The 15,224-nt window shown below is 42.4% G+C and overlaps 1 protein-coding gene across 2 annotated transcripts in view; it reads left to right on the top strand.

Moving 5' to 3' along the window:
• gab3 (GRB2 associated binding protein 3) overlaps nt 1–15,224 on the top strand; it is a 121,936-nt gene that overhangs the window by 93,395 nt on the left and 13,317 nt on the right. For both annotated transcript variants that reach the window (XM_033030730.1, XM_033030728.1), the window contains exons 3-5: nt 9,760–9,988; nt 12,937–13,397; nt 14,736–14,821. In XM_033030730.1, coding sequence (XP_032886621.1) covers nt 9,760–9,988; nt 12,937–13,397; nt 14,736–14,821 — 776 coding nt within the window. The remainder of the gene's footprint in view (nt 1–9,759; nt 9,989–12,936; nt 13,398–14,735; nt 14,822–15,224) is intronic.

Genomic DNA, 15,224 nt, shown 5'->3' with positions numbered 1-15,224 from the left:
TTTTGTTTAGTTTGCAGATATAGCATGGAAATTGGATTCTCAGCACACTGAGTCCACGTAAACCAGCAATCGCCCATTCACACTAGTTCTATGTCACCCACTTTCTCATCCACTTCCTTCACATTAGACCATAATTATAAGGCATAGGAGTAAAGTTAGGCCATTCCGCCCGAGTATGCTCCACCATTTGGTCAGGGCTTGCCTATTTTTCCTCACGGCCCCTTTCTCCTGCCTTCTCCCTGTAATTTGTGACACCCTTTCTTATCAAGAACCTATCAATCTCTGGTTTAAAATTCCCCAATACTTGAGGGGCAATTTTACAGAGGACAATCTCTGGTACCTCACAGCGCCAGAGACCTGCGTTCCATCCTGCCTCCGGATGCTGCCTGGACGGAGTTGGTACGTTCTCCCTGTTTGGGTTTTCTTCCGGGTGCTGCGGTTTCCTCCCACACTCCAATGATGTACAGGTTTGTAGGTTCATTGGCTACAGTAAAACTGGAACTTGTCCTTAGTGTGTAGGACAGCGTTAGTGTACGGAGTGATCGATGGACGGTACGGACTGGGTGGGCCGAAGGGCCTGTTTACTTGCTGTATCTCTAAGGACTAAAGTCTAAAGATACAAAATGCTGGGGAAACTTAACGGGACAGGCAGCAACTCTGGAGAAAATGGATGTGATGTTTCGGGCGGGGACCCATCTTCAGACATCTCACAAATTTCACAAATCCATATTTTCTTGTTAGAAATGCATTCTATGAGTCTAACTACGCACTTCATGCAATTGATGATGTGTATTCTGTACCTTTTTGGAGTAATGCACCCCTTACCCTGATCTTTTCTATCTGAGGAGGCCTAGCTCATAGAAAATGGGTGCAGGAGTGGGCCATTTGGCCCTTCAAGCCAGCATCGTCATTCAATATGATCATGGCTCATATCATATCATCCAAAATCAGTACCCAGTTCCAGCTTTTTCCCCATATCCCTTGATTTCTTTAGCCCTGAGAGCTATATCTAACTCTCTTTTGAAAACATCCAGGGAATTGGCCTCCACTGCATTCTGTGGCAGAGAATTCCACAGATTCACAACTCTCTGGGTGAAAAGGTTTTTTCCTCATCTTGAGAAAAGTCCCATGACTAGAGAAAAGCATGTCTTCTTGTGAAAGATTTATAAGTGTGTTTAAAAAGTCTCAGGGAGTACTGTGGGTTTTGTCTGCTGACTCCTGCTCAGAGATTTATCATGATTTTCTGAAGACACGGGCACCAGTGTAGGTTTTGACAATCACCTCCCACTCACAGCAATGCTGTTCTCCCTCTTCAGTCAAGGCCTGTCACAGATTCATGAGACAGAACCCAACTGTGGGAAGAGTCACTGAGAGCAGTCTGTTCCTCATAGTTAGTCCAGGGCAATTTCTGAAATGTGTAGGAAAGAACTGCAGATGCCAGTTTAAATCGAAGATAGACACAAAATGCTGGAGCAACTCAGCGAGAGAGGCAGCATCTCTGGAGAGAAGGGATGGGTGACATTTCGGGTCGAGACCCTTTTTCAGATGTCTAAAACGTTGGCTTTAAATTCATAAAAATTCATTTTGAGTTACGCAAATACATGTCTGACAAGTCTTGTTTGTTAAATTAAAACAGAATCAATTCTGGTTCCTTTCCTCCGTTAGATTTTGTGGATGTGGGTCTAAATCCCACTTGCCCGTTCTTGAACATGGTTGAGTTAAATCTATAAAGCATGGGGGAATAATAGTCCTGATTAACAAGATTAACATGAAGTTACTCTCAAATACTTCCCATTCACCCGCTACACAAATTTCTAAATCAATAGAGGGGTGGGAAGGTGACTCAGCGGTAGAGTTGTTGCCTCACAGCTCCAGAGACCTGGGTTCAATCCTGATCACTGGTGCTGTCTGCACGGAGTTTGTACGTTCTCCCCGTGACCTGCGTGGGTTTTCTCCGGGAGCTCCGGTTTCCTCCCACACTCTAAAGACGTACGGGTTAACCTCAATTAATCTTGAAAAGGAGGCGCAGTCGTCTTTCTTACAGTTTGGCTTTCTTCCCAACCAATTGTTCAAGCGCTTTTGATTGCAACATGCGCCTTAATTTAGTTCAACAAAGAAACTGACAAGTTACTAAAGAACCAGGTTAATTGCCTTGATAAACTTGGTAAATTGTTCATAGTGTGTGTAGGATAGTGCTAGTGTGCGGGGACCACTGGTCGGCGCGGACTCGATGGGCCGAAGGGCCTGTTTCTGCGCTGTATCTCTAAACTAAAAAAAACGCGAATATTGGATGTGTTCAAATAACAAGAACGTTTAAGCAACCTTTCCGATGGCTCATTAAATGTGTTTGTAAAATCTTTGGTGGATTTTGTCTGTAACTACTGGATATTGCAACAGTCCACAAATCCCATATTGGATTCCATTGCAGTGTTTAGTTTAGTTTTGAGATACAGCGTGGAAACAGGCTCTCCAGCCCACCGGGTCCGCACCAACCAGCGATCCCCGCACGCGATCACTATCCTACACACACTAGGGACAATTCACAATGTTTTTACAGACGTTAATTAACCTACAAACCTGTACGTCTTCGGAGTGTGGAAGTAAACTGGATATCATGGGGAAAACCCACGCGGTCACGGGGAGAACGTACAAACTCCGTACGGACAGCACCCGCAGTTGGGATCGAACTCCAGGATGGTTTACAGATCACGTGCATGTGGAGTGTAAATGGAGTCAGGGCAATGTGGTGGAAAGCAGGTGAAAGGAGGAGGTACATGCTTACATCGTTGGGTGGAAGGAGATGCGGAGAACTATGGATGAGGATAAGGGGATCAGATAAGCTGCTGTTCACAGCCTCGGCAATGACCATTATGGCAACAACCTTCTCCTCTTGGGGAGAAGGGGAGGGGAGGGGTTAAGTGATACAGGCACACCTGCCTACCTGCCTTGGCTGGATTCTGATGCCACCTTGTTCAGTAGTAGAGCATGAAGCTTGCCCATAATTGGTTTGCTACGTGTTAGGCCACTGTGACTGTCGTGGTTCACTAGCTGGCAGGATATGCCCACTTTGATGTGCAGGTGTGAACCTTTGCAGCAACATTAATTCCATTTTAAAGATGGTAAAGTGTATGGCGCAAAAGTCACCATCTTTCATTGTATTTCGGATAAAGTACGGCTGTATCCAGCCACCTATTCCAGGCACAATGCACCTTCCTGGAAGGCAATGCAGGCTAACATTAACACTGAACCCTGGTTGACAGGAATCTTCATAAGTTTGACGGGTATCTTCATACCTTCATAAGTGATGGGAGCAGAATTAGGCCATTCGGCCCATCAAGTAGAAGGCACACCTCCAGATTCAGGGACAGTTTCTTCCCAGCTGTTATCTGGCAACTGAACCATCCTGCCAACAACCAGAGAGCAGTCCTGAGCTACTGTCTACCTAATTGGAGACCCTCAGACTATCTTAGATCAGATTTGACTGGGCTTAATGTTGCACTAAATGTTTTTCACGTTATTCCCCTTACCATGAACCTGTGCACTGTGGATGTCACGATTGTAATCATGTACAGTATTTTCTTTCCGCTGACTGGTTAGCACGCAACCAAAGCTTTTCGCTGTAACTCGGGACATGAGACAATAAACTAAACTGATATGAATGAGAGGTTGCCTGACTAAGTCGTTTTGTTCTACGTCGGGCAATGCCTTTACCCGATCTGCGTCAGAGATGATAAAAATAAAGTCTATTTCATTTGAAAGGAGTCATTAAGCAGTGTCTTAATTGTAAGCTTCATTATTACTCATCAGTCATGTTTCAGTATCAAACCCATTTTTATTCCAGCTTTGTATTCTGACAAACAGCCTTGATAATATACATCTTCTAGCTTGCAGGGGCATTTTGCAAGCTTCAATTATGAAATTCAGCACATTCATTCTGTTCATTTGAACATGTTTGATGTTTTTCCTCAAGAGTTTTTTTTTTTAAAAACCTTTCTGCAGTCTCTCTAATAAGAAACTGCACATGAATATTTGATGCTGCACTCATGTTTACAATGGGCTGACATTGATGTATGGTGTTGTGTTGACTTCAACTGAAGAGTTTCCTATAGCTCTTCATTTCCATTGGGAAATCACAATGGCTTAAGGTTACTGAAGGGCCGCTTGGTTTCATTTTTTTTTTACCTTCATTCAGAATATGTTCTATTTGTTGCCTTCTGTTGTTTGTATTTTTCCCCGGGTCAAGTTGTTTTCCAGTTTTATTTATTGTTGTCACGTGCACTGAGGTACAGTGAAGAGCTTTTTTTGTTGCGTGTTATCCAGTCAGCGAAAAGACTACATGATTACAATCAAGCCGTCCACATTGTACAGATACAGGATGGATGGAGTAACCATTAGTGCAAGACAAAGTCCAGTAAAGTCCGATTAATATGTTTTTTTCCCTTTTTCCTTCCGCCCACAATATTTAATATTAAAAAGAACATGGGATTCTGTTACATTCTGTTTGGAGTTTGTTTGGTTGTTTGTTTGTTTGTCTTTTTGCACAAAGTCCGCGAGCATTGCCACTTTTCATTTCACTGCACATCTCGTATGTGTATGTGACGAATAAACTTGACTTGACTTGACTAAAGATAGTCCAAGGGTCTCTGATGAGGTACATGGTAGGTCAGATCTGCTCTCTAGTTGGTGATAGGATGGTTCAGTTGGCTGATGTCAGGAAGAAACTGCTCCTGAATCAGTAAGTGCACGTTTTCACACTTCTGTACCTCTTACCTGATGGGAGAGGAAGGAAGAGGGAGAGTGATTATGCTGGTGGCCTTGCTGAGGCAGAAATGTAGAGGGAGTCAATGGATGGGAGGTTGATTTGTGTGATGGTCTGGGATACGTCCAATAACTCTCTACAACTTATTGCGGTCTTGGGCAGAGCAGTTGCCAAACCATGCAGAGATGCATCACAATAATATGCTTTCTACGCATCTGTCGAAACTGGTGAGAGTTGTTGGGGACTTGCTGAACTTCCTAAGCCTTAGTAGAAAGAAGTAGAAGACAATATTAAACCAAAACCTAAAACCTAAAACCAGAGGAGGGAAGTAGGAAATCAAAGTTCCTTTTTCACACAACCATTCAATTGCCATTTCTAAAAATCACATTATTATACTTGTCCAGGTGGGAAAGGATGAGTTTCTACTACAGTGGGCTCTATTATATAAGAGCGCTGGTAGTACTCACAGATAAAGATCAGCCACAATGGCAACTTATGACCAGCTCCAATCCTTACTGCATCAATGGAAAATACCCTCAAATGGCCAAGAAAGCACAGCAACGCTTCAACTTCCTGTATTGCAATGAATGAGGCAATCTGTTGCGATTATAATTCACCTGATCTGGAGACATGGGTTCGCATAAATGAGACAAGATTGCAGTGTTTCAAAATAAAACTTTTGAAAATATAAATATTTACGGAATGAAAAATCATTCCATATATACTCCATCACCTCACTGTCCCGCGACATCCTTTACTTTCTTCACTCACAAGAAACCATACAAGCCTCAGCAACCTCCAAATAAGCTCCAAACTACATGGACTCCACCGAAGACTGTGGAGGGCTGGAGGCTAAGTCAGTGGATATTTTTAAGGCAGAGATAGATAGATTCCTGATTACTGCGGGTGTCAGGGGTTATGGGGAGAAGGCAGGAGAATGGGGTTTTGAGGGAGAGATAGATCAGCCATGATTGAATGGTGGAGTAGACAAACTCTGGGGGAAAACCTATGCCACGTTCCATAAAGTATCTTAAAAAATCTAATTTCTGACAAAGATTGATGGGAATCCTTGGTTACAAGAGAAGTCATAAAAATCCACCCAGACCACTGATGGGGAGGAGAGGATAATGGCATACCTCACACCCACCTGAAGTGAGATGAGATTGTTATCTTTGTATCATGTTCCGCACACACATTATGGGCTGAAGGGCCTGTGCCTGTGCTGTACTGTTCTATGTTCTGTATCCTGAGGCCCAGCCCCTTCAACCCCGTGGGTGGCCAGAGAGGTTGGCAGCAAAGATCCTCCGCTATAGGATCTTTGGTCGGCAGTCAGACGGGCCAGCGCAGAGAAGTAGCGCTAAACCCAGCTAACTCTGCCTGTCCCGCCAGGTGAGCCTACATCCTTCCTGGACTTGCAGGAAATATGGCCAGCGCGGAGAAGCAGTGCTGGTATCCCGTCAGTCCAAACAGGGCTGTAGTTAACCTGGTGAGACAGACAGATTTGAGCTGCATTTAGCGCTGGATTGAGCCTCCGAAGCCTCGCGTGCGCGTGTGTGTGAGTGCGCGCATGCGCTTGTGGCCGCCAAAAAATGGTGTCCCCCGTCCCCTCCATGTTTTGATAGCGAGTTCCGCTCTTGCACCCCACATATGGACCCATTGCATCAGTCAACTGTGGAGGGACATTGATGGGGACACAGGAAAATATAGGATTCAGTGGATGATGTGCCATCTAGTAAAAGAATGACAGCAGGGGAAAATATATTGAAACCATTTAGTGGGTCTGAATTAATATAAATAAAAGCTTCTGTTAGTATTAGTCTTTTTTAGTGTTTTCGAATGACATCCTCTTGTGTATTGGTTTAGTATCTTAAGCGGCACGGTGGCACGGCGTAGAGTTGCTGCATTACAGCGCTTGCAGCTCCGCAGACCCGGGTTTGATCCTGACTACGGCTGCTGTCTGTGCAGAGTTTGTACGCTTGCCCCGTGACTGCGTGGGTTTTCTCCGAGATCTTCGGTATCCTCCCACACTCCAAAGACATACTGGTTTGTAGGTCAATTGGCTTGGCATAAGTGTAAATTGTCCCTGGTGTGTAATGTAATGATAGTGTTAATGTTAGGGGATCGCTGGTCGGTGTGGACTCGGTGGGCCGAGGGGCCTGTTTCCACACTGTATCTCTCAACTAAACTAATGTTATGATGAATGTGTACAGTAACAATGAACGTGGTCTAGCAGTCCTTGAAACTGAGTTCTGGTGCCCCCTGGTGGAGCATTCTAAAGTAACATTACCTCTTTTATTTTTAATTAATTTTGTAATTTATAATAAATTTAATCTGATAAATAAGATTGTATTTTCCAAGCTAAATGAAATGTCAATGGTGTTCTAGCATGACAATTTGGTAAATAGGAGGTAAATTGATAATTTTAACGATGATCTTTGAGTTTTATTGTGAATTTATTAAAGAATGCAAGACCCACAGTCATAGTGAGATATTCTTCACCTTTGTTGATTACAAGGATCACAAGGATCCCATGAAAAAAATTATTTTCTATGCTCCTGTGCAATTCTCAGCAGCAACTGAACAGCAAAATTGTTCAAGATAGCCACAATTTGTTGGAGAAACCCAGCAGGTCAGGCAGCATCTCTGGAGAAAAGGAATGGGTGGCTTTTCGGGTTGAGACCCAAATTTGGTTTAATTTGCATTTGACTCATGCCCAAATCGTTTGTGGATTTTTTTCCCTCTTCCCTTCATTCATTCATTCATTCTTGCATAGCACATGGATCCATCCCTACAGCTAAAAACTAACTGACAAGATATGTTGAGAATTAAATTTGTTACGTTTCCCAGTTTTGTCATTTTTAAATTAAGTGCAAAATTTGGGGAAAGAAACCTTTAAAACCTTTGAAAAATATCTTTAAAATCTAACTTCTGACGAAGATAGATGGGAACCCATTATTACAAGAGAGGTCTTATCGGAATCCCCCACCCCATACTGCTGAATGGGGAGGAGAGTATAATGGCATAGCTCACACCCACATCAGGGGAGATGAGATTAAGTTATCTTTATGCTCGGCACAGACATCATGGGCTGAAGTGCCTGTTCCTGTGCTCGACAGTTCTATGTTCTGTATTCTGAGGCCCTACCCCTTCAACCAATAGTCAACTTTAGACTCTAGACTCTACAGACACAGCACGGAAAAAGGCCCTCCGGCCCGCAGAGCCGATCGGCGATCACCCCTTACACTTGCGCTATCCTCCACACCAGGGACAATTTACAATTTTACTAAAGCCAAACCTGTACGTCTTTGGAGTGTGGGGAGAAACTGGAGCAGCCAGAGAAAACCCACGTGGTCACAGGGAAAACGTACAAACTCCTTACAGACAGCACCCATAGTCAGGATTGAACCCGGCACTGTAAGGCAGCAACTCTACCACTGCGTCACTGTGCTGTTTCTCTTCCGACAGGTGTGTTTATTTTAGTTTATTTTTTTTGGTTTAGTTTAGTTTATTGTCACGTGTACTGAAGTCCAGTGAGAAGCTTTTTGTTGCGTGCTATCCAGTCAGCGGAAAGGCAATACATGATTGCAATTGAGCCGTCCACAGTGTATAGATACACAATACAGGGAATAAATGTTATTGGAGTAGAGGTATCAAATAATGGAGCAATTGGGGTCACGTGGCTTGGGTGCCATCTTGCATCTCATCAACCCATGAGCATCCCATGAGTATTTATGCCATTTTCTATTTTTATTTTAGATTCTAGCATCTGCATTTAAAAAAAATGCTATAAAATTGCTCATCTCCTGTAAACTTGAAAGATCACAGTTTGTAGTCAGTGTGTGGAGCAGTGGTGCTCACACAGTTATTTGGAAGGGAGGGGGGGGATTTGGGGGGTTGGGGGGGGTGGGGGTGAGGAGGGGGGGGGGGGGGGTGGGGGGGGGGGGGGGGTTCCAGGACTCTAACCCAGCATTGATGGAGAAACAGAGTGGAAACAAGGAGCGACAGCGCTGGTTTAGAAAAAAGGACACAAAGTGCTGAAGTAACTCAGCGGGCCGGGCAAAGGTCTGAAGATGGGTCCCGATCCGAAACATAACCTATTCATGTTCTCTAAAGATGCAGCCTGACCCGCTGAGTTACTCCAGCACTAATAGCATCTGTCAGCGCTAATAGCATCTATTCTTCGTACCTTTTTGTTCTCCTAATGGATTTTCTCCACTGATTCATTGTTTAGTCTAACACAAGCGTGTTAATGGAAGCATGTTAATGCACGTTAATGTCAATGCACAGCACTGGAACAGGCCCTTCAGCCCATAATGTCTGTGCCGAACAAGCTCCCAAAATAACTTAATTTCACACTGCCATGTAAGAAGCTTGCATGTCCATGTATATTACTGAGATAATATTCAGTCTCCAAATTTGATCTGCAAGACCTAATATTTCCACTCAGTCCACATTTTTTGAGCACCACATAATTACTTCCAGCCTGAGGGAATAAGTGGTCACTTTTGGAAGATGTGTTTAGTTTGGAGATACAGCGTGGTAACAGGCCCTTCGGCCCACCAAGTCCACACCGACCAGCAATCACCGCACATTAACACTACAGTATCCTGCACACACTAGGGACAATTTTACATTTATGCATTTATAACAAGCCAATTAACCTACAGACCTGTACGTCTTTGGAGTGTGGGAGGAAAACCAAAAATCTCACGCAGGTCACGGGGAGAAGGTACAAACTCCGTACAGGCAGCATCCGTAGTCAGGATCGAACCCGGGTCTCTGGCGCTGTAGGGCAGTAGCTACCGCTGCACCATCATGCCACTGTGTTGGAGTTACTCCAGCACTTGGTGTCCTTTGATGAAGAAACATCAATAATACATCCAGTTAAAGATGATGTGTGGCTTGGAGGGAAAATGGCAGTGATTTTCTTTCCATTCATTGTGTACACAGGAATGAATGTTTGGTGTGCAAGGCAATAATGAAAACTCTTTCCATTTCAGATTCCCTTGGCAGTTCGTCCCCTACCACCTCCTCGTCACTCCAACCATCTCCTGATGTGTCAACTCATTCGCAACAGCCATTGAATCGAGATCAATCTCCCTCAATTCAAGATTCCGACACAGAAGCTGGATCCAGGAGAAGTGAATCAGACTCCACGCTGTCTGCCTCCATGCCTCTAGATTATCTTATTTTATCCCAATGCGAGACCAAATCAATAGATACAGCCAGGTAAGGGATATGAATACGCCACAGGGTGCTTGCATAGAAGGCTATGGATTGACTGGTCTCGAAACGTACCTATAAACTAAACTAAATTAATCTAAACGAAACGAAACTAAACGAAACTAATCTAAACTAATCAAATCTAAACTAATCTAATCCAAACGAAACGAAGCGAAGCTAAGCGAAACTAAAGTAATCTAAACTAAACGAAACTAAACTAAGCCTCATCTAAACTAAACTAAACGAAGCGAAGCTGAAACGAAACGAAGCGAAACGAAACGAAACGAATCTAAACTAATCTAATCTAAACTAATCTAAACTAAACTAATCTAAACTAAACTAAACTAATCTAAACTAATCTAAACTAATCTAATCTAAACTAATCTAAACTAAACTAATCTAAACTAAACTAAACTAATCTAAACTAATCTAAACTAATCTAATCTAAACTAATCTAAACTAAACTAATCTAAACTAAACTAAACTAATCTAAACTAAACTAAACTAATCTAATCTAATCTAAACTAATCTAATCTTAACTATTCTAAACTAAACTAATCTAAACTAATCTAAACTAAATTAAACTGGACCAATGAATCCACTAGACCCAAAGCTAACCAGTTTAGTTATTTATTTTTAAATAATTATCAATTTGACACATTTCCGTACATTCTATACAATCTCACATATTTAATTCATAAAATGTTATATTTTATTATTTTATTTAATATAAACATTAATAATTATTCATTAATACTAACAGCAGAAATTCCTTCTCTATTCCTCCTCCTCTATTAAGCTACTGGCATTTGTTAAATATGCTGCTCTGGGTTTACTCCTTTATTGATTTTTTTGTCCGGGGTGTATATTCCCTCCTGGATATATTTGTGTGAGAAACTTGGCTAATTTTGCTTTCCCGAGCTCAAGGCAGTGTACCTGCTCCTACAGCTTTCCCAGTGACCATGTGGGTTTTCTCCAGGTGCACCGGTTTCCTCCCACGTTTCAAAGACGTATAGGTTTGCCTATTAATTGCCTTCTGTCAATTGCCCCTCGTGTGCAGAATGTAAAACTGGGATAAAACAGAACTAGTGTACGGGTGATCTTTTATTTGGCACAGTCATTTGGTCTGGCAAAGCAATTGGCTTTAATGGTCTTTGCCTAACAAAACAATTAAACCTTTCTTGCCATTAGTCAATTAATTCACCATCCTCCAGTCCTGCCACTTTGTGCATGGATGAAAATGGAAACTCACTGATACAAAGTGAACTTCTGCCTCCTTTGTTGTGGGGGATTTCTTAATGTAAGCCACTTTCTGATATATCTCCACGTCCAATAAAACAAATTAGTCATAGTCATACAGCGTGGAAACAAGCCCTTGGGCTCATCTTGTCCACACCAGCCAACATGTCCCATCTACACAAGTCCCTCCTACCTGTGATTGGCCCATATCCCTCCAAACCTGTCCTATACATGTACCTGTCTAACTGCTTCTTAAACATTGCAATAGTCCCTGCCTCAATTACCTCCTCTGGCAGCTCGTTCCATACACCCACCACCCTTAATGTGAAAAAGTTACCCCTCAGATTCCTATTAAACATTTTCCCCTTCACGTTACACCAATGTCCCCGGTCCTCAATTTCCCTAGTCTGGGCATGAGACTGTGCATCTATCCAATCTATTCCTCTCATGATTTTATACACCTGATTTTATTGCCCTGATGTTGTTTTCCAGATGATTCTCTCTATTTAAAATCACACCTGATGGATAATAGCATGAAAGGAAGGCTGAGTATATGTGAAATTGTACTTTAGTCCTCGCTCCTAAAAGGGAAAGTCGGAGAAAATTGGATATATAAAATAATGGCCACTCCAAAGTGGCAGTGAGTCCAAGATTACACATGTAGCCAAATTAATTGAAACTAATTGCTATCTACATTTTTGGGCCCTTGTGAAAGTTAGATTGTTATATTGAGCAACCTGATTTTCTTCTTTTATGATACACATAAATATTAGCTAAAATACATTGATAATGCCTTTTGATTTGATGTGACCAGTTAACAAGTTAATGCCCTGCTCCACGGTACGAGTTCATTCTAAGAGCTCTCCCGAGTTTTAAAAAAAAATCAAACTCATGGTAAGCACGGAGAATGAACGTAGCGGGTATGTCGGAGCTCTGGACATCTCTTAGCGCTAACGGCAGGTACTCAGGAAGACTCGCTAATGGCAGGTAAGCACGGGAAGACTCGTGAAGATTTTTCAACATGTTGAAAAATGTCCACGAGAGCCCCAAGTACCGACGAGTGGCCATTACCGTAAATCTCCGAGTTCGAATCAGGGCAAACTCGGGAGAACTCTTGGAATGAACTCGTACCGTGGGACAGGGGTTTAAGAAAATATCTTCAGTTTCCATTTTCCATCTGGCATTCATATCAACTTCTCTTAAGGTTATTTATGCAAGCCTTACTTCAGTTCAGCATGGTGCACTGCACTTAGAGCAAGTTTTGATCTATTTTCTGGTCAACATTTTTCTTCTGGATTGATTGCTAATCTCTCATTTAATTGTATAGGAAGGAACTGCAGATGCTGGTTTAAACCGAAGATAGACACAAAATGCTGAAGTAACTCAGCAGGACAGGCAGCATCTCTGGAGAGAAGGAATGGGTGACGTTTCGGGTCAAGAGCTTTCTCCAGTCTGAAGAAGGGTCTCGACCCGAAACGCCACCCAAACCTTCTCTCCAATGATGCTGCCTGTCCCGCTGAGTTATTTCAGTGTTTTGTGTCTATCTCTCATTTCATTGTGGTTCGTGAAATGTTGGGGTTTGTAAGTTGGCTCCGTCATAACAGTCACGACATTTGCAATGCAATTCAGTATAGATGAAATGACTGAAGAGATTTCTAAGAGTCTTGATAGTCACACACAGTTAAAACCTTCCTTCTAAACTGTCTTTTTTTCAGAAGCAACAGTTGTTCCCCATGTGACAAATCGTTTGATCATTCCTTCGAGTTGTTGGGCTCGGAAGATATTCAAGAGAATCTACACTCCAAGAGCAGGACGCCAACATCGTTGAGTTGCAATGTGCCTATGTACAAGAACTTGCAAGATTCGCAAATGGTCTTTCATCCCAACCAAGATCACAGTGGACCTTCCTCTGCCTCCTCATCTCCATTGTCAGTTTACTCATTCTCACAAATCTTTAACTTTGACAAAAACCACAATGCTTTACCCTTTGGGGTAACAGGGATTCATCTGTTGTCCAACACCCCACCTCCACGGCCACCAAAACCAAACCAACTAGGTGACCATGAGAAGATACACAAGGTGGTTCAGAATGGAGATGGTGCCTACGCCGTCAACCCAGCGCCGTTACCCAAAAGAATCCCTCTTTTAAGTGCGGAGAAAGCAAGATGTTGGAAAGGTAATATTACTGAACAAGACATTGTTGTAGACAAAAATGCTGGAGAAACTCAGCGGGTGAGGCAGCATCTATGGAGCGAAGGAATGTGCGACGTTTCGGGTCGAGACCCTTCTTCAGACCCTTCTCAATCCGAAACATCGCCTATTCCTTCGCTCCATAGATGCTGCCTCACCCGCTGAGTTTCTCCAGCTGTTCGTCTACCTTCGATTTTTCCAGCATCTGCAGTTCTTTCTTAAACAAGAATTTTCACTACTTAAATACATGTTTATTTCACCTGTTAATGTCCTCAATTTTTCCAGAGGTCAGATTTGCCTAACACCCTTACTAATCAAGAAACTGTCAATCTCCACCTTAAAAATATCCATTGACTTTACCTCTACAGCCGTCTGTGGCAATGAATTATATAGGTTCACCACCCTCTGACTAGAGAAATTCCTCCTCATTGCCACTCTCCTAAATTAATACCTTATCCCTCGATTCCTTCATTAGATAGAAATCTATCAAACTCTTTCTTGAAAATGCTCAGTGACTGAGGCTGCACAGTCTTCTTTGACAGAGAATTCCAAATATTTTTAATCTCTTTCTCAGTCTCAACTGGTTGACCACTTACACTTGAAGCATCTTCCTAAGACTCCAACAAGATAGTCATTCTACATTCTCTCTGAAAGTCTTTTAAATACCATGTAATTGCCATGATAAATACCATGTTATGTCACTACTTCATAGGGAATTTTTATCCCAAGGCAGCATTTCCCAGCAAAGTGCATCATAAAACATATATCAGGTGTCCAAATCTTTAGTGAAGTATGAAAGGTGTTCAATGGTATGGTCAACATGGATAAACTAAAATGCACAGTCAGTTTCAGTTGAGTTTATTGTCACTTGTAAAGTGAAAAGCTTTTGTTGCAAGCTATCCAGTCAGCAGAAAGACAATACATGATTACAATCGAGCATAGACACAAAATGCTGGAGTAACTCAACGGGACAGGCAGCATCTCTGGTGAGAAGGAATGGGTGACGTTTCGGGTTGAGACCCGTCTTCAGACTGATGTCAGGGGAGTCGGAGGTACAGAGATAAAACGTAGTCGGAGACAGTAAGTCTGGTAGGAGAACTGGGAAGGGTAGGGAAAGCAATCAAGTTGTAATCAACCCATTTACAGTGTATAGATACATGATAAGGGAATAACGTTTAGTGCAAGGTAAAGCCAATAAATAGTCCGATTGTGGGATTGTCAAAGTGAGATTGGCAACCGATGAATATCTCTCTCCACTTTTGAGTTGCTGTTTTGAAAAATAAGGTTGTCTGCTTCAATCAAAGAACTACATTTTGTGTTTCAGACACTGAAGAATGTAATCTGTTCCCTTTTACTGATTACCAAGGGAATTGCATAACATCTGCAGAGGAAGTCTTCAATGCCAACCTGGTGAGTACTGTGTACGTGAAGCGTAAATATCTGATGTGACACCATGCATATTATATGGGAAAACAAGGCAGTCTGAAAAGATAAAATACACACTCAATTTATTAGTACCAAATTCACCTGTCATCTTTAATAGCAGAGGGATTAATATGTTTAAATAAGATGTAAGCAGCTTAAAAACATACAATATTTGTCCCACCTGCGGCCCCTATACTTCTAAACATTTCCTATCCAAATGTCTTTTAAATGTCGTGATAGCACCTGCCTCAACTACCTCCTCTGGCAGCTCGTTCCATACCCTCACTGCCATTTGTGTCAAAAGGCTGTCCCTCAGGTTCCTATTAAATATTTCCCCTCTCCCTGTAAACCTATGTCCTCTGGTTCTTGATCTTCCTACCCTTGGTAA

Source organism: Amblyraja radiata, chromosome 12, assembly GCF_010909765.2.
Source record: "Amblyraja radiata isolate CabotCenter1 chromosome 12, sAmbRad1.1.pri, whole genome shotgun sequence".
NCBI lineage: Eukaryota > Metazoa > Chordata > Chondrichthyes > Rajiformes > Rajidae > Amblyraja > Amblyraja radiata.
This window is presented reverse-complemented; position numbering and strand designations above follow the sequence as displayed.